Source organism: Symphalangus syndactylus, chromosome X, assembly GCF_028878055.3.
Source record: "Symphalangus syndactylus isolate Jambi chromosome X, NHGRI_mSymSyn1-v2.1_pri, whole genome shotgun sequence".
Taxonomy (NCBI): domain Eukaryota; kingdom Metazoa; phylum Chordata; class Mammalia; order Primates; family Hylobatidae; genus Symphalangus; species Symphalangus syndactylus.
The window spans coordinates 63,031,931-63,050,788 of NC_072447.2; the positions used below are offsets into that span (position 1 = coordinate 63,031,931).

Below are 18,858 nucleotides of genomic sequence, written 5' to 3' on the forward strand. Positions count from 1 at the left end.
TGCAAGTGATGCACCCGCCTCCCCTCCCACAACGCTGGGATTAACTGGTGTGGGCCACCGTGCCCGGCCTGTTGTTGCCATTGTAAAGAGTTTTATTTCCTTTTCTGATTTTATGGCATTGCTTAGACCCACCTGTTACAAGGGTGACAGTGGACGTCCTTGTCTTATCCCTGATGAGAAACCGAAAAATTTCAACATTTCCCCATCCTATTTGCTGTCCTTTTTCTGCAGACGGACTTTAGCAGAGTAAGTCATTCCATTCTGTTGTAAATTTGCTGAGAGTATTCATTTGAATATATGTTGATTTTCATCAAACAGTGCATGTATTTCGATTACCACAGCATTTTTTCCCGTTCATGTGTTAATATAGTGAATTTGATCGATAAATTTGTACGTTTTTAGGTTCAATTATTAAAACTTGATACGGGGTCTCACTCTGTCACCCAGGCTGTAGTTCGGTGGTGTTATCAGAGCTCGCTGCAGCCTTGACCTCCTGGGCTCAAGCGGTCCTCCCCCCTCAGCCTCCTGAGTAGCTGTGACTATAGGTACATGCCACCATGCCCAGCTAATTTTTCGATGTTTTTTTGTTTTTTTGTAGTGATGAGATTTTTCTGATGTTGCTTAGGCTGGTCTCGAAGTCCTGAGCTCAGGTGATCTGGCCAGCTCAGCCTCCCAAAATACTAGGATTACAGGCGTGAGCCTTGGCCTGGTCTGGTTTTTCTTATATAGGGGTCTTATCTGTATAAAGACTAAACTTAATCTGTGCCTTTGTGCGGGTGGGCTAAGAGCATGATGACTTTTATCATACTATTGATTTAAAGAAAACTCTCCTTGACTTACCAGTGTGTAAGTCCATGAAAGCATAATTCTGTTGAAAGCATATATTGTTAATGGGTGTTGGGAACCCTGCACTTTCCGCTGCTGTGGGAGCATGTCCTTGGAGGTACCTTTCATCTGTTTTCTCAACTCGAAACATCTTAGGACCATGGGTTGTGACTGGTGGGACTATGTATCTTGCTATTTTCAAGACGGAGTTTATTTTCACATGGTGTCACTCTGGCTGTCCTGTTTCCCTGATACTGTCACTTCTCCTTCTGTGATTCTGATGCTACAAACGATAGATATCGTTTTAGTATTTTCTCACGGGTCCTAGCGATTGTATTCATTTTTCTTTCAGTCTGTTTCTCTGACTTGTTCACATTGAACAATTTCCTTTTGGGGTAGGTTGCTAGTTCTGTTTTCGCAGGTGGTTTACCTGTCTTCCCAGCCAGTCACAGTGGTCCTTGTCCCCATGGTGGGGCCAGGGCAAGAGAGGGCCCTGGGTTGGGGGTGGGGTTCAGTTAAAGATGGGGTGAGTTTTGAGGGGAGCACTACTTGAGTCCCAGAGGCATAGGAAACAGCAGAGGGAGGTGGGATTCCCTCATCCTCAGTGAGGACAGGAATCGAGGGTTTGGGGCGTGGCACTGGGAACGGCAGCCCTCCCCAGCCCACAGCTGCGCATGCTCCTTCGGCTCCCGGCTCAGTGCGCATGTTCACTGGGCGTCTTCTGCCCCGCCCCTTCGCCCACGTGAAGAACGCCAGGGAGCTGTGAGGCAGTGCGGTCTGGTTCCTGACGTGGGGACTCTTTTTCCTCTACTGAGATTCATCTGGTAGGTGTGCGGGCCAGTCATCCCGGGGGCTGAAGTGTGAGTGAGGGTGGAGAGGGCCTCGGGTGGGTCAGGCGGGTCCCGCTTCCTGGTCTGTGGCCTCTGAGGGAGAAGGGCCACGAGGTCGTCCTCCTTCCCTTCACAGGCTGCGAGGCCACCAGCGGCTTCGTGGTCGTGAAGGGGCCTGGACAGGGAGGAAGGAGGAAGGTGGGCCGCGGAGGGGAGGCGGTCAGGGGCTCAGGTGAAGATGGGGTGAGTGCTGGTGGGGGGATGGAAGTCCCGAGGTGCCGGGAACCCCCGACGCCACAGGGCAGATTTCCTGAATGGGGCCCCCGGCGGGGGCGAGGCGGGCGGTAAAGAAGGGACCTGGCACCTGGGAAGGCTGCGGCCTGGTGAGCGCCCCCCAGCTGTGTGGAGTGCGGAGCCACCGAGCGAGAAGCACTGCAAGGTCTCACCTCCGCCATGGAAGGTCCGAAAACAGTGGGAAGGAGTGGGCGAGGCAGTGCGGTCCAACCAAACTTGTTGTGAGGAGGGGTGAATGGCCCTAGGAAGTGGGAGTGTGCCCAAAGCAGCAATCACGAGAATTGTGATTCACTAGTGTTTTCGTGGGGAGTCCACTTGTGAAACTAAACCTCATCAGAAATGACCTCTGTCTGCGGGGCGCAGTGGCGCTCGCCTGTAGTCCCGGTTACTCAGGACGCGGAGGTCGGAGGATCCCTTGAGCGGGAGGTCGAGGCTGCAGTGAGCTGTGATCACGCCGCTGCACTCCAGCCTGAGCAACACAGCGAGGAGACCGCGTGTCCAAAAGAAATTTAGAAAAAAATGTCCTCTGCCTTTTGCCACACGCCTTAAGATGATTGCTCTGCCAGCTTGGCCAGCAGAAATGGCTTTGTAGGCACTCAGACAGCGTACACACGTATGCTTAACTCTGGAGCTTATTTTGAGAGTATTTTCAAAATTAAAACGGCAAGTTAACATTTATCCATGGAAGTGATCGAATATAGCAGCCCTCTCGAGCACATGTTCCCAATCACGGTTGTCTGTTTTCAGTGTGAAATATGAGTTGGCGAGGAAGATCGACCTATCGGCCTAGACCAAGACGCTATGTAGAGCCTCCTGAAGTGACTGGGCCTATGCTGGTGAGTGCTTAAACGTTAATTCGATGTTTTCTATGAGCAGAAATTAATTTTTGTGACAGTGTTGTTGCATTCGTGTGGAAATGCTGATAAAGGTGTTTCCTGCTCATAAAAAATGATGATGGCATCTCATGAAGGAAACATGGATTCTGGAGGATTGTTTTTTCCCTCGTGTTCTTCAGCTTTTGCCCATGACTTCTCTCTCATGCTTTGTTTGTTAATGACAGATTGTACACATCTATTCCAACACAGAGTATAATAGCTTCCAAAGTCCTCGTGCGTCACTTTTCTCACAGTAACCTCCCTGTGGGTGGAGTAACCTTATTGGGCATAGAGCATAGAGGTGGAGAAATGTCTTTAGGCTTCGTTATGACCAGAAATAGCTATGTATTCTGTGTATAGATGTAAAATTTTGCATCAATAACAAAACTTTTTTTTTATCTGCGCACCCACACATATTCCCCAGCCCGAGCAGTTCAGTGATGAAGTGGAATCACCAGAACCTGAAGAAGGGGAACCAGCAACTCAATGTGAGGATCCTGCAGCTGCTCAGGAGGGAGAGGATGAGGGAGCAGCTGCTCAGGAGGGAGAGGATGAGGGAGCATCTGCAGGTCAAGGTGAGGGAAAGGGAAGAAGAACATCTGCTGGTGTGTGCGTGTGTGTGTGTTTGTGTGTGTGTGTGTGTGTGTGTGCATGTGTGTGTGTGTTAGGCATTGTCACATAGCAGGAACAGGAGGAAAGAAAACAATGGAAAGAATGCCTGAAATGGACTGGAAAAGCGAGGAGGCTATGTAGTTTGCAGCTTAGCTTAGGCAAATCCCTCACTATGATAAAATTTCTCGACTTTATGAATGAGAGAATGGAGGTGCCAGGATTGTGTGTTATCCAAGAACCCTTGACTGGTGAATACAAAATTTGTACTGTGTTCCAAGGTTCGTGTCTTCCTATCATCTATGTTGCTGTAAAGAAGGAAGTGATTTTGCTGAAAATGCTTAAAACTCAAAGGCTTTACTGTGGGGTAGCTTAGTACTGACCCAAGAATAGACCCAGTTCAGAGGAGCAGGAGCAGCTCCAAAAACCGAGTCGCTGAATGTTGGCCCCCGTTTCCTTTGATTGATATCTTCATATGGTACGTTTGATAAAAGCTGGATAAATGAGGATACTGCCATACAGGTAGCTGGTTTAGTGATTTTTCTAAGTGGCTTTTAGGAGGTGATTAAATCCTTTTATGGTTAGAAAAAGCAAAAAAGGAATTATCCTGAGATTAACATTGAGATAGAAATAATTTCTCCGAGCTAAAATATTTTCAAACAAAACATTTATGTAACTGAGGTCCTGGATTTTTCCAGGGATGTACTTTGAAAAGTTTCTAGAATCTGACTGACAACAATGCCCATTAACTGCTGTCCGCCCACTCCCTTATTCTCAGTGCGGGACAGTATATTTTCTGTGATTCACAAACAACTTTATATTTGGTGCTTTGTTCTGCGTGGGGTTCATTTATGGAATATTACATTTAGGACCTTCGGACCTAAATATAACTTTATTGGAACAAAGTGAAGTTTCTCTTTACCCCAATAGGTAATGGGTGTCGTGACTGTAAGATTTTCCATAGTCCTCAAATCCATCCAGCGAATCAGTCCTTCAGAAACTGACATTGTAATTGTAACCGAAATCCTATCCATGTTGTAGACTTCAGATTTCTCAGCTGACGCACACTGCTGTTGGTACTCTATGGCTGAATATAAGCATTATACATGTCCTGTGGTTTATCCTTAGATTGTCATTTAGGAGAAAGGTCTAAAGCTGGGCTGATTGCCATGCACTCATAGTCCCAGCTACTTGGGAGGCTGAGGTGAGAGGATTGCTTGAGCCCTGGAGTTCAAGCTCAGCCTGGGAAACACAGCGAGACCTCATCGCTAATAAATAAATAAATGAACAAATAAATAAATAAATGAATAAATAAATAAGTAAATAAGTAAATAAAGGTCTCATGGTATAGGAAAACACAGATGCAAAGTTTGTGCCTAGCGGCTGGTAATGTTGCAAACATAACTCCTTAGTGAACTGTACCATTTCAAAATAGTTAAGATGGTAAATTTTAGGATATGTGTATTTTTTACCACAATTAAAAATTCCTTTCTTCCTAAAGTTCAGTGTAATTGTCATATATTCTTTTAAATTTTTACTGTATGTATTTTCAAGACACAACATTTATAGAAAATTTGCAAGAATAGTACAATGAACTCATATACTTTTCACCTAGATTCACCAATTGTTAATAGCTTTCGCTCCATAGGTTTCATATCTCTTCCCTCCCTCTCTTACCCTGCTGCCCACACACTCACACACATACACATACGGATATATGTTTGCTGTTATTAATGCTGAATTGTTTCGATAAAGTTTCAGGTATTATGGTCCTTTACCCTATGTACTTGAGGGTGTGTATATCGTCGGAAGAAAGAGAAAGTTATTTCTTGGATCATCACTGCACAAAGATCAAAATCAGGAAATTTAACAATGAGAAAATGGAGTCAGTTAATACACAGTGCATACTCAAATTTTGCCAGTTCCCCAGAAAATTTCTTTTTTTTTTTTTTTTTTGAGACGGAGTCTCGCTCTGTCGCCCAGGCTGGAGTGCAGTGGTGCAATCTCGGCTCACTGCAAGCTCCGCCTCCCGGGTTCATGCCATTCTCCTGCCTCAGCCTCTCCGAGTAGCTGGGACTACAGGCGCCCGCCACCACGCCCTGCTAATTTTTTTGTATTTTTTAGTAGAGACGGGGTTTCACTGTGTTAGCCAGGATGGCCTCGATCTCCTAACCTTGTGATCCGCCCACCTCGGCCTCCCAAAGTGCTGGGATTACAAGCGTGAGCCACCACGCCCGGCCTGAAAATTTCTTTTTTCCTTTTTTTTTTTCTTCTTTCTTGAGACGGAGTCTCTCTCTGTGGGCCAGGTTGGAGTGCAGTAGTGCGATCTCGGCTCACTGCAACCTACGCCTCGCAGGTTCTAGGGATTCTCATGCCTCAGCCTCCCGTGTAGCTGGGACTACAAGCGCCGGCCACTGCGGTCTTGAACTTCTGACCTCACCTGCTCTGCCCACCATGGCATCCCAAAATGTTTGGATCGCAGGCGTGAGACCCCACGCCCGGCCCAGATAATTTTATTGATAGGATTTCTTTTTCTGATCCAGAGTCCAGTTCAGAATCGCGCCTTGCATGTGCTTTTCAGGTGTTTTTAGTTTCCTTTAATCTGGAACGTTTCCTTAATTTTTCTTGTCATTCATGATACGGACATTTTTGAAGAGGACAGACCAGTTGGCTTGCAGAATATTCTGCAGTTTGGGCTTTTTCATGTATTTTTTAAAGAGTTTTTTTCACTCAGCGTTTATTGGTGGCTGCTCATGCCATATAAGAGTCTAAGCGCTAGGAGTGTAAGTGCTGTGAGAGACAGGCTTTCAGCCTTGAGTCATTTAATACGAGAAGGACAATCAGAAGTAGAATAACAGAGAAGTGCAAAGGAGGCAGCAAAGTTGTGTGAGGGCAGTCTTTGGAAAGGAAGACGGTAATATTTGGAACACCTTGTTTTCCTGTTTTCTGCTAACAGACTCCTGAAATAATGTTCCTGGAATTCTTATCAACACATTTATTATTACACTAGCTAAAGCTTTTATATAATAACAGCGAGAGCAAGAATATGATTTTCTTATTCATATTTCATGTTTTACTGCTGAAATTGAGATGCATTTTTTATTTTTAAGGGCCGGAGCCTGAAGCTGATAGCCAGGAAGAGGTTCACCCAACGACTGGGTGTGAGTGTGGAGATGGTCCTGATGGCCAGGAGATGGGCCCGCCAAATCCAGAGGAGGTGAAAACGCCTGAAGAAGGTAGGCAGTCCATTAGGCATTCATATTGTAGGGTGTCTGTTTCCACAGTATCGTATTATAATTCTTACTATTTTTTTTGAGATGGAGTCTCGCTCTGAAGACCAGGCTGGAGTGCAGTGGTGCCATCTGGGCTCACTGGAAATTCTGTCTCCAGGGTTCAGGTGATTCTCCTGCCTGAGCCTCTGGCGGAGCCGGGCTTACAGACATGCTCCACCACGCCCAGCTAACTTTTGTATTTTTAGTAGAGACAGGGTTTCATTACGTTGCACAGGTTCTTCCCGAACTCCTGACCTCAGGTGATCCACCGGCCTCGAGCATTGAAATTGCCGGGATTGCAGGCGAGAGCCACCGTGCCCGACCCAGCATTGTATTTTTAATAACAGAGAGGTAACAATACTGCCTCTTTAGTAAGAGAGTTCTTATATAAAGGTCATTTGAAACGTAGTTCAGGCCCCAGCACCCGACTGATAGACTGTCAGACACAGAAACAAACTGACTCCAAGCTATGTTGAATTAAATGTTTTGAGTATACGTCCTTAAACCAGTAGCTCATACTTTTTAGATGCTTTTGTAAAGGTCTGCTTTTAATCAATACATAACACATTTGTAACACCCATCACTTGGTGTCAAAAAATGCTGAAGCACTCATGCGGGTTCTAATACCAGCTCTTACAGCCTTGGCGAGATTCTGAGTGAGTCCTTTCACTCCTAAAGCTATCTTTGGTTCTTATGAAAATAGTGAGTTTAAGTCAGAGATTTTAAAACCATTTTCCATTCTGGTTCTTTCATACTCTGATCCTGCTGCATAGAATGCATGGGATACAGAGATCACCTGCTTCGCATGATTTGTTAATCACAAGTCATGAAACCCTGGCCTGAGTCATCTGAAAATCTCTGAATTGAGATTTCATTGTCAGTAAGGAGGTGAGCGGGCACTCTGCGTCATCCTAGTTTTTCCGTGTGGAGAGGGGAATACGTAGTGTAAGAGCTTGTGAAATTGTGAATTCTCCCTCTTCTTGGTTTGTTTGTTTGTTTGAGACACAGTCTCAGTCTGTCACCCAGGCTGGAGTGCAGTGGTGCAATTCCAGCTCACTGCAACCTCTGGCTCCTAGGCTGAAGCAGTCCTCCCACCTCAGCCTCCTGAGTGGCTGGAACTACACGCACAAGCCACCGTGCCTGACTACATTTTTTTTCTTCATTTTTGTAGAGATGAGGTCTCACTATGTTGCCCAGGCTGGGATTCTCTGGCTTTTAATGAACAATTGCTTCTTAAATCTTTCCCCACGGAAACCTTGAGTGACTGTAATATCAAATGGCGAGAGACCGTTTAGTTCCCATCACCTGTGGCATGTAGGTCAGTGATGCTCAGCATGGGTGTGAGTAAGATGCCTGTGCTATGCGTGCTCCCTGCCCCACCGTCAGTCTTCATGAGGCACTATTTCTAGTAAGACTGTAGACACACATATGATAGAATCATCTCTAATCATATCAAATGTTACATGTAAGTTTCAGCTTTAGAGAGATGAATTGATAAGATTTAAAGTTGAAAGACCATGACTCTAGTACTTCCTGAGTAATCAACTGAAGTATGTTTTACACATGTGTTTTCCAAACTGCTGACTGTTAATTGTAAGTGCTTCTGAATTGAAAGGAGGCAGTTGATGTTCAGGGAGGAAATTGCTTTTAAATTCTGCAGGTCTACGCTCAAAGTTTACGCAGAGGTTCAATTGCGTGTAAGACACAGGATCACCCATAGGGTTCTGTTTTTAGTCCATTTAATAAAACCCAAACTGTAGTGTGCTTTGTATGCCTTTAGGGTCATCTGAATAATCTGTTGCTAAGTCATGTTTCCAATTGTTACGTTTTCTGTTACAGGTGAGAAGCAATCACAGTGTTAAAAGAAGACACGCTGCAATGATGCAGGCTGCTCCTGTGTTGGAAATTTGTTCATTAAAATTCTCCCAATAAAGCTTTACAGCCTTCTGCAAAGAAGTCTTGCGCATCTTTTGTGAATTTTATTTCTAGCTTTTTGATGCCGCGAAATATGTATCATTCTCTGAAGTCGTATATTGTAACTCTTTGAGCTGGTATGTAGAGACATCATTCTTTTTTTTTTTTCTTTCTTTCTGTTTTCTCTTTTGAGACGGAGTTTTGCTCTGTCACCCAGGCTGGAGTGCAGTGGCGCGATCTCTGCTCACTGTAACTCCGCCTCCCGGATTCAAGCAGTTCTCTGCCTCAGAGTCCCGAGTAGCTGGGATTATAGGCACCCACCAGCACGCCTGGCTGAGTTTTGTGTTTTTAGGAGAGATGGGCTTTCGCCATCTTGGCCAGGGTGCTCTTGAACTCCTGACCTCATGATTGACCCGCCTCGGCCTCCCAGAGTGCCGGGATTACAGGCGTGAGTCACCGCGCCCAGCGGAGACATAATTCTTACATATTGGTTTTCTATCCAGCAGCCTTGTGAAATATGCTTATGAATTCTAAAGTTTACTTCTAGATCGTTTTGAGTCTTCAACATACAGAAACGTATCATCCTTGAATAAGAACAATTTTGTTTCTGCCATTTTTTTTCTTTTTCCTTCTGTAATTTTGTAGAGACGCGCTTTTGCCGTGTTTCCCAGGCTGTTCTTGAACTTTTGAGTGCAAGTGATGCACCCGCCTCCCCTCCCACAACGCTGGGATTAACTGGTGTGGGCCACCGTGCCCGGCCTGTTGTTGCCATTGTAAAGAGTTTTATTTCCTTTTCTGATTTTATGGCATTGCTTAGACCCACCTGTTACAAGGGTGACAGTGGACGTCCTTGTCTTATCCCTGATGAGAAACCGAAAAATTTCAACATTTCCCCATCCTATTTGCTGTCCTTTTTCTGCAGACGGACTTTAGCAGAGTAAGTCATTCCATTCTGTTGTAAATTTGCTGAGAGTATTCATTTGAATATATGTTGATTTTCATCAAACAGTGCATGTATTTCGATTACCACAGCATTTTTTCCCGTTCATGTGTTAATATAGTGAATTTGATCGATAAATTTGTACGTTTTTAGGTTCAATTATTAAAACTTGATACGGGGTCTCACTCTGTCACCCAGGCTGTAGTTCGGTGGTGTTATCAGAGCTCGCTGCAGCCTTGACCTCCTGGGCTCAAGCGGTCCTCCCCCCTCAGCCTCCTGAGTAGCTGTGACTATAGGTACATGCCACCATGCCCAGCTAATTTTTCGATGTTTTTTTGTTTTTTTGTAGTGATGAGATTTTTCTGATGTTGCTTAGGCTGGTCTCGAAGTCCTGAGCTCAGGTGATCTGGCCAGCTCAGCCTCCCAAAATACTAGGATTACAGGCGTGAGCCTTGGCCTGGTCTGGTTTTTCTTATATAGGGGTCTTATCTGTATAAAGACTAAACTTAATCTGTGCCTTTGTGCGGGTGGGCTAAGAGCATGATGACTTTTATCATACTATTGATTTAAAGAAAACTCTCCTTGACTTACCAGTGTGTAAGTCCATGAAAGCATAATTCTGTTGAAAGCATATATTGTTAATGGGTGTTGGGAACCCTGCACTTTCCGCTGCTGTGGGAGCATGTCCTTGGAGGTACCTTTCATCTGTTTTCTCAACTCGAAACATCTTAGGACCATGGGTTGTGACTGGTGGGACTATGTATCTTGCTATTTTCAAGACGGAGTTTATTTTCACATGGTGTCACTCTGGCTGTCCTGTTTCCCTGATACTGTCACTTCTCCTTCTGTGATTCTGATGCTACAAACGATAGATATCGTTTTAGTATTTTCTCACGGGTCCTAGCGATTGTATTCATTTTTCTTTCAGTCTGTTTCTCTGACTTGTTCACATTGAACAATTTCCTTTTGGGGTAGGTTGCTAGTTCTGTTTTCGCAGGTGGTTTACCTGTCTTCCCAGCCAGTCACAGTGGTCCTTGTCCCCATGGTGGGGCCAGGGCAAGAGAGGGCCCTGGGTTGGGGGTGGGGTTCAGTTAAAGATGGGGTGAGTTTTGAGGGGAGCACTACTTGAGTCCCAGAGGCATAGGAAACAGCAGAGGGAGGTGGGATTCCCTCATCCTCAGTGAGGACAGGAATCGAGGGTTTGGGGCGTGGCACTGGGAACGGCAGCCCTCCCCAGCCCACAGCTGCGCATGCTCCTTCGGCTCCCGGCTCAGTGCGCATGTTCACTGGGCGTCTTCTGCCCCGCCCCTTCGCCCACGTGAAGAACGCCAGGGAGCTGTGAGGCAGTGCGGTCTGGTTCCTGACGTGGGGACTCTTTTTCCTCTACTGAGATTCATCTGGTAGGTGTGCGGGCCAGTCATCCCGGGGGCTGAAGTGTGAGTGAGGGTGGAGAGGGCCTCGGGTGGGTCAGGCGGGTCCCGCTTCCTGGTCTGTGGCCTCTGAGGGAGAAGGGCCACGAGGTCGTCCTCCTTCCCTTCACAGGCTGCGAGGCCACCAGCGGCTTCGTGGTCGTGAAGGGGCCTGGACAGGGAGGAAGGAGGAAGGTGGGCCGCGGAGGGGAGGCGGTCAGGGGCTCAGGTGAAGATGGGGTGAGTGCTGGTGGGGGGATGGAAGTCCCGAGGTGCCGGGAACCCCCGACGCCACAGGGCAGATTTCCTGAATGGGGCCCCCGGCGGGGGCGAGGCGGGCGGTAAAGAAGGGACCTGGCACCTGGGAAGGCTGCGGCCTGGTGAGCGCCCCCCAGCTGTGTGGAGTGCGGAGCCACCGAGCGAGAAGCACTGCAAGGTCTCACCTCCGCCATGGAAGGTCCGAAAACAGTGGGAAGGAGTGGGCGAGGCAGTGCGGTCCAACCAAACTTGTTGTGAGGAGGGGTGAATGGCCCTAGGAAGTGGGAGTGTGCCCAAAGCAGCAATCACGAGAATTGTGATTCACTAGTGTTTTCGTGGGGAGTCCACTTGTGAAACTAAACCTCATCAGAAATGACCTCTGTCTGCGGGGCGCAGTGGCGCTCGCCTGTAGTCCCGGTTACTCAGGACGCGGAGGTCGGAGGATCCCTTGAGCGGGAGGTCGAGGCTGCAGTGAGCTGTGATCACGCCGCTGCACTCCAGCCTGAGCAACACAGCGAGGAGACCGCGTGTCCAAAAGAAATTTAGAAAAAAATGTCCTCTGCCTTTTGCCACACGCCTTAAGATGATTGCTCTGCCAGCTTGGCCAGCAGAAATGGCTTTGTAGGCACTCAGACAGCGTACACACGTATGCTTAACTCTGGAGCTTATTTTGAGAGTATTTTCAAAATTAAAACGGCAAGTTAACATTTATCCATGGAAGTGATCGAATATAGCAGCCCTCTCGAGCACATGTTCCCAATCACGGTTGTCTGTTTTCAGTGTGAAATATGAGTTGGCGAGGAAGATCGACCTATCGGCCTAGACCAAGACGCTATGTAGAGCCTCCTGAAGTGACTGGGCCTATGCTGGTGAGTGCTTAAACGTTAATTCGATGTTTTCTATGAGCAGAAATTAATTTTTGTGACAGTGTTGTTGCATTCGTGTGGAAATGCTGATAAAGGTGTTTCCTGCTCATAAAAAATGATGATGGCATCTCATGAAGGAAACATGGATTCTGGAGGATTGTTTTTTCCCTCGTGTTCTTCAGCTTTTGCCCATGACTTCTCTCTCATGCTTTGTTTGTTAATGACAGATTGTACACATCTATTCCAACACAGAGTATAATAGCTTCCAAAGTCCTCGTGCGTCACTTTTCTCACAGTAACCTCCCTGTGGGTGGAGTAACCTTATTGGGCATAGAGCATAGAGGTGGAGAAATGTCTTTAGGCTTCGTTATGACCAGAAATAGCTATGTATTCTGTGTATAGATGTAAAATTTTGCATCAATAACAAAACTTTTTTTTTATCTGCGCACCCACACATATTCCCCAGCCCGAGCAGTTCAGTGATGAAGTGGAATCACCAGAACCTGAAGAAGGGGAACCAGCAACTCAATGTGAGGATCCTGCAGCTGCTCAGGAGGGAGAGGATGAGGGAGCAGCTGCTCAGGAGGGAGAGGATGAGGGAGCATCTGCAGGTCAAGGTGAGGGAAAGGGAAGAAGAACATCTGCTGGTGTGTGCGTGTGTGTGTGTTTGTGTGTGTGTGTGTGTGTGTGCATGTGTGTGTGTGTTAGGCATTGTCACATAGCAGGAACAGGAGGAAAGAAAACAATGGAAAGAATGCCTGAAATGGACTGGAAAAGCGAGGAGGCTATGTAGTTTGCAGCTTAGCTTAGGCAAATCCCTCACTATGATAAAATTTCTCGACTTTATGAATGAGAGAATGGAGGTGCCAGGATTGTGTGTTATCCAAGAACCCTTGACTGGTGAATACAAAATTTGTACTGTGTTCCAAGGTTCGTGTCTTCCTATCATCTATGTTGCTGTAAAGAAGGAAGTGATTTTGCTGAAAATGCTTAAAACTCAAAGGCTTTACTGTGGGGTAGCTTAGTACTGACCCAAGAATAGACCCAGTTCAGAGGAGCAGGAGCAGCTCCAAAAACCGAGTCGCTGAATGTTGGCCCCCGTTTCCTTTGATTGATATCTTCATATGGTACGTTTGATAAAAGCTGGATAAATGAGGATACTGCCATACAGGTAGCTGGTTTAGTGATTTTTCTAAGTGGCTTTTAGGAGGTGATTAAATCCTTTTATGGTTAGAAAAAGCAAAAAAGGAATTATCCTGAGATTAACATTGAGATAGAAATAATTTCTCCGAGCTAAAATATTTTCAAACAAAACATTTATGTAACTGAGGTCCTGGATTTTTCCAGGGATGTACTTTGAAAAGTTTCTAGAATCTGACTGACAACAATGCCCATTAACTGCTGTCCGCCCACTCCCTTATTCTCAGTGCGGGACAGTATATTTTCTGTGATTCACAAACAACTTTATATTTGGTGCTTTGTTCTGCGTGGGGTTCATTTATGGAATATTACATTTAGGACCTTCGGACCTAAATATAACTTTATTGGAACAAAGTGAAGTTTCTCTTTACCCCAATAGGTAATGGGTGTCGTGACTGTAAGATTTTCCATAGTCCTCAAATCCATCCAGCGAATCAGTCCTTCAGAAACTGACATTGTAATTGTAACCGAAATCCTATCCATGTTGTAGACTTCAGATTTCTCAGCTGACGCACACTGCTGTTGGTACTCTATGGCTGAATATAAGCATTATACATGTCCTGTGGTTTATCCTTAGATTGTCATTTAGGAGAAAGGTCTAAAGCTGGGCTGATTGCCATGCACTCATAGTCCCAGCTACTTGGGAGGCTGAGGTGAGAGGATTGCTTGAGCCCTGGAGTTCAAGCTCAGCCTGGGAAACACAGCGAGACCTCATCGCTAATAAATAAATAAATGAACAAATAAATAAATAAATGAATAAATAAATAAGTAAATAAGTAAATAAAGGTCTCATGGTATAGGAAAACACAGATGCAAAGTTTGTGCCTAGCGGCTGGTAATGTTGCAAACATAACTCCTTAGTGAACTGTACCATTTCAAAATAGTTAAGATGGTAAATTTTAGGATATGTGTATTTTTTACCACAATTAAAAATTCCTTTCTTCCTAAAGTTCAGTGTAATTGTCATATATTCTTTTAAATTTTTACTGTATGTATTTTCAAGACACAACATTTATAGAAAATTTGCAAGAATAGTACAATGAACTCATATACTTTTCACCTAGATTCACCAATTGTTAATAGCTTTCGCTCCATAGGTTTCATATCTCTTCCCTCCCTCTCTTACCCTGCTGCCCACACACTCACACACATACACATACGGATATATGTTTGCTGTTATTAATGCTGAATTGTTTCGATAAAGTTTCAGGTATTATGGTCCTTTACCCTATGTACTTGAGGGTGTGTATATCGTCGGAAGAAAGAGAAAGTTATTTCTTGGATCATCACTGCACAAAGATCAAAATCAGGAAATTTAACAATGAGAAAATGGAGTCAGTTAATACACAGTGCATACTCAAATTTTGCCAGTTCCCCAGAAAATTTCTTTTTTTTTTTTTTTTTTGAGACGGAGTCTCGCTCTGTCGCCCAGGCTGGAGTGCAGTGGTGCAATCTCGGCTCACTGCAAGCTCCGCCTCCCGGGTTCATGCCATTCTCCTGCCTCAGCCTCTCCGAGTAGCTGGGACTACAGGCGCCCGCCACCACGCCCTGCTAATTTTTTTGTATTTTTTAGTAGAGACGGGGTTTCACTGTGTTAGCCAGGATGGCCTCGATCTCCTAACCTTGTGATCCGCCCACCTCGGCCTCCCAAAGTGCTGGGATTACAAGCGTGAGCCACCACGCCCGGCCTGAAAATTTCTTTTTTCCTTTTTTTTTTTCTTCTTTCTTGAGACGGAGTCTCTCTCTGTGGGCCAGGTTGGAGTGCAGTAGTGCGATCTCGGCTCACTGCAACCTACGCCTCGCAGGTTCTAGGGATTCTCATGCCTCAGCCTCCCGTGTAGCTGGGACTACAAGCGCCGGCCACTGCGGTCTTGAACTTCTGACCTCACCTGCTCTGCCCACCATGGCATCCCAAAATGTTTGGATCGCAGGCGTGAGACCCCACGCCCGGCCCAGATAATTTTATTGATAGGATTTCTTTTTCTGATCCAGAGTCCAGTTCAGAATCGCGCCTTGCATGTGCTTTTCAGGTGTTTTTAGTTTCCTTTAATCTGGAACGTTTCCTTAATTTTTCTTGTCATTCATGATACGGACATTTTTGAAGAGGACAGACCAGTTGGCTTGCAGAATATTCTGCAGTTTGGGCTTTTTCATGTATTTTTTAAAGAGTTTTTTTCACTCAGCGTTTATTGGTGGCTGCTCATGCCATATAAGAGTCTAAGCGCTAGGAGTGTAAGTGCTGTGAGAGACAGGCTTTCAGCCTTGAGTCATTTAATACGAGAAGGACAATCAGAAGTAGAATAACAGAGAAGTGCAAAGGAGGCAGCAAAGTTGTGTGAGGGCAGTCTTTGGAAAGGAAGACGGTAATATTTGGAACACCTTGTTTTCCTGTTTTCTGCTAACAGACTCCTGAAATAATGTTCCTGGAATTCTTATCAACACATTTATTATTACACTAGCTAAAGCTTTTATATAATAACAGCGAGAGCAAGAATATGATTTTCTTATTCATATTTCATGTTTTACTGCTGAAATTGAGATGCATTTTTTATTTTTAAGGGCCGGAGCCTGAAGCTGATAGCCAGGAAGAGGTTCACCCAACGACTGGGTGTGAGTGTGGAGATGGTCCTGATGGCCAGGAGATGGGCCCGCCAAATCCAGAGGAGGTGAAAACGCCTGAAGAAGGTAGGCAGTCCATTAGGCATTCATATTGTAGGGTGTCTGTTTCCACAGTATCGTATTATAATTCTTACTATTTTTTTTGAGATGGAGTCTCGCTCTGAAGACCAGGCTGGAGTGCAGTGGTGCCATCTGGGCTCACTGGAAATTCTGTCTCCAGGGTTCAGGTGATTCTCCTGCCTGAGCCTCTGGCGGAGCCGGGCTTACAGACATGCTCCACCACGCCCAGCTAACTTTTGTATTTTTAGTAGAGACAGGGTTTCATTACGTTGCACAGGTTCTTCCCGAACTCCTGACCTCAGGTGATCCACCGGCCTCGAGCATTGAAATTGCCGGGATTGCAGGCGAGAGCCACCGTGCCCGACCCAGCATTGTATTTTTAATAACAGAGAGGTAACAATACTGCCTCTTTAGTAAGAGAGTTCTTATATAAAGGTCATTTGAAACGTAGTTCAGGCCCCAGCACCCGACTGATAGACTGTCAGACACAGAAACAAACTGACTCCAAGCTATGTTGAATTAAATGTTTTGAGTATACGTCCTTAAACCAGTAGCTCATACTTTTTAGATGCTTTTGTAAAGGTCTGCTTTTAATCAATACATAACACATTTGTAACACCCATCACTTGGTGTCAAAAAATGCTGAAGCACTCATGCGGGTTCTAATACCAGCTCTTACAGCCTTGGCGAGATTCTGAGTGAGTCCTTTCACTCCTAAAGCTATCTTTGGTTCTTATGAAAATAGTGAGTTTAAGTCAGAGATTTTAAAACCATTTTCCATTCTGGTTCTTTCATACTCTGATCCTGCTGCATAGAATGCATGGGATACAGAGATCACCTGCTTCGCATGATTTGTTAATCACAAGTCATGAAACCCTGGCCTGAGTCATCTGAAAATCTCTGAATTGAGATTTCATTGTCAGTAAGGAGGTGAGCGGGCACTCTGCGTCATCCTAGTTTTTCCGTGTGGAGAGGGGAATACGTAGTGTAAGAGCTTGTGAAATTGTGAATTCTCCCTCTTCTTGGTTTGTTTGTTTGTTTGAGACACAGTCTCAGTCTGTCACCCAGGCTGGAGTGCAGTGGTGCAATTCCAGCTCACTGCAACCTCTGGCTCCTAGGCTGAAGCAGTCCTCCCACCTCAGCCTCCTGAGTGGCTGGAACTACACGCACAAGCCACCGTGCCTGACTACATTTTTTTTCTTCATTTTTGTAGAGATGAGGTCTCACTATGTTGCCCAGGCTGGGATTCTCTGGCTTTTAATGAACAATTGCTTCTTAAATCTTTCCCCACGGAAACCTTGAGTGACTGTAATATCAAATGGCGAGAGACCGTTTAGTTCCCATCACCTGTGGCATGTAGGTCAGTGATGCTCAGCATGGGTGTGAGTAAGATGCCTGTGCTATGCGTGCTCCCTGCCCCACCGTCAGTCTTCATGAGGCACTATTTCTAGTAAGACTGTAGACACACATATGATAGAATCATCTCTAATCATATCAAATGTTACATGTAAGTTTCAGCTTTAGAGAGATGAATTGATAAGATTTAAAGTTGAAAGACCATGACTCTAGTACTTCCTGAGTAATCAACTGAAGTATGTTTTACACATGTGTTTTCCAAACTGCTGACTGTTAATTGTAAGTGCTTCTGAATTGAAAGGAGGCAGTTGATGTTCAGGGAGGAAATTGCTTTTAAATTCTGCAGGTCTACGCTCAAAGTTTACGCAGAGGTTCAATTGCGTGTAAGACACAGGATCACCCATAGGGTTCTGTTTTTAGTCCATTTAATAAAACCCAAACTGTAGTGTGCTTTGTATGCCTTTAGGGTCATCTGAATAATCTGTTGCTAAGTCATGTTCCCAATTGTTACGTTTTCTGTTACAGGTGAGAAGCAATCACAGTGTTAAAAGAAGACACGCTGCAATGATGCAGGCTGCTCCTGTGTTGGAAATTTGTTCATTAAAATTCTCCCAATAAAGCTTTACAGCCTTCTGCAAAGAAGTCTTGCGCATCTTTTGTGAATTTTATTTCTAGCTTTTTGATGCCGCGAAATATGTATCATTCTCTGAAGTCGTATATTGTAACTCTTTGAGCTGGTATGTAGAGACATCATTCTTTTTTTTTTTTCTTTCTTTCTGTTTTCTCTTTTGAGACGGAGTTTTGCTCTGTCACCCAGGCTGGAGTGCAGTGGCGCGATCTCTGCTCACTGTAACTCCGCCTCCCGGATTCAAGCAGTTCTCTGCCTCAGAGTCCCGAGTAGCTGGGATTATAGGCACCCACCAGCACGCCTGGCTGAGTTTTGTGTTTTTAGGAGAGATGGGCTTTCGCCATCTTGGCCAGGGTGCTCTTGAACTCCTGACCTCATGATTGACCCGCCTCGGCCTCCCAGAGTGCCGGGATTACAGGCGTGAGTCACCGCGCCCAGCGGAGACATAATTCTTACATATTGGTTTTCTATCCAGCAGCCTTGTGAAATATGCTTATGAATTCTAAAGTTTACTTCTAGATCGTTTTGAGTCTTCAACATACAGAAACGTATCATCCTTGAATAAGAACAATTTTGTTTCTGCCATTTTTTTTCTTTTTCCTTCTGTAATTTTGTAGAGACGCGCTTTTGCCGTGTTTCCCAGGCTGTTCTTGAACTTTTGAGTGCAAGTGATGCACCCGCCTCCCCTCCCACAATGCTGGGATTAACTGGTGTGGGCCACCGTGCCCGGCCTGTTGTTGCCATTGTAAAGAGTTTTATTTCCTTTTCTGATTTTATGGCATTGCTTAGACCCACCTGTTACAAGGGTGACAGTGGACGTCCTTGTCTTATCCCTGATGAGAAACCGAAAAATTTCAACATTTCCCCATCCTATTTGCTGTCCTTTTTCTGCAGACGGACTTT

The 18,858-nt window shown here is 45.3% G+C and overlaps 2 protein-coding genes across 2 annotated transcripts; both read left to right on the top strand.

Moving 5' to 3' along the window:
- The first annotated feature begins 1,545 nt into the window (after positions 1-1,545).
- LOC129475740 (G antigen 10-like) lies at positions 1,546-8,645 on the top strand. The gene is made up of 5 exons (XM_063634837.1): positions 1,546-1,649; positions 2,697-2,785; positions 3,249-3,399; positions 6,544-6,669; positions 8,545-8,645. Exons 2-5 carry the CDS (start codon positions 2,705-2,707, stop codon positions 8,565-8,567), a joined length of 381 nt encoding a protein of 126 aa, XP_063490907.1. The 5' UTR covers positions 1,546-1,649; positions 2,697-2,704; the 3' UTR covers positions 8,568-8,645.
- A 2,210-nt stretch (positions 8,646-10,855) lies between these two features.
- LOC129475741 (G antigen 10-like) lies at positions 10,856-17,953 on the top strand. The gene is made up of 5 exons (XM_063634836.1): positions 10,856-10,959; positions 12,007-12,095; positions 12,559-12,709; positions 15,852-15,977; positions 17,853-17,953. The coding sequence occupies exons 2-5, from the start codon at positions 12,015-12,017 to the stop codon at positions 17,873-17,875; spliced, it is 381 nt and encodes a 126-aa protein (XP_063490906.1). The 5' UTR covers positions 10,856-10,959; positions 12,007-12,014; the 3' UTR covers positions 17,876-17,953.
- The last annotated feature ends 905 nt before the right edge of the window (positions 17,954-18,858 follow it).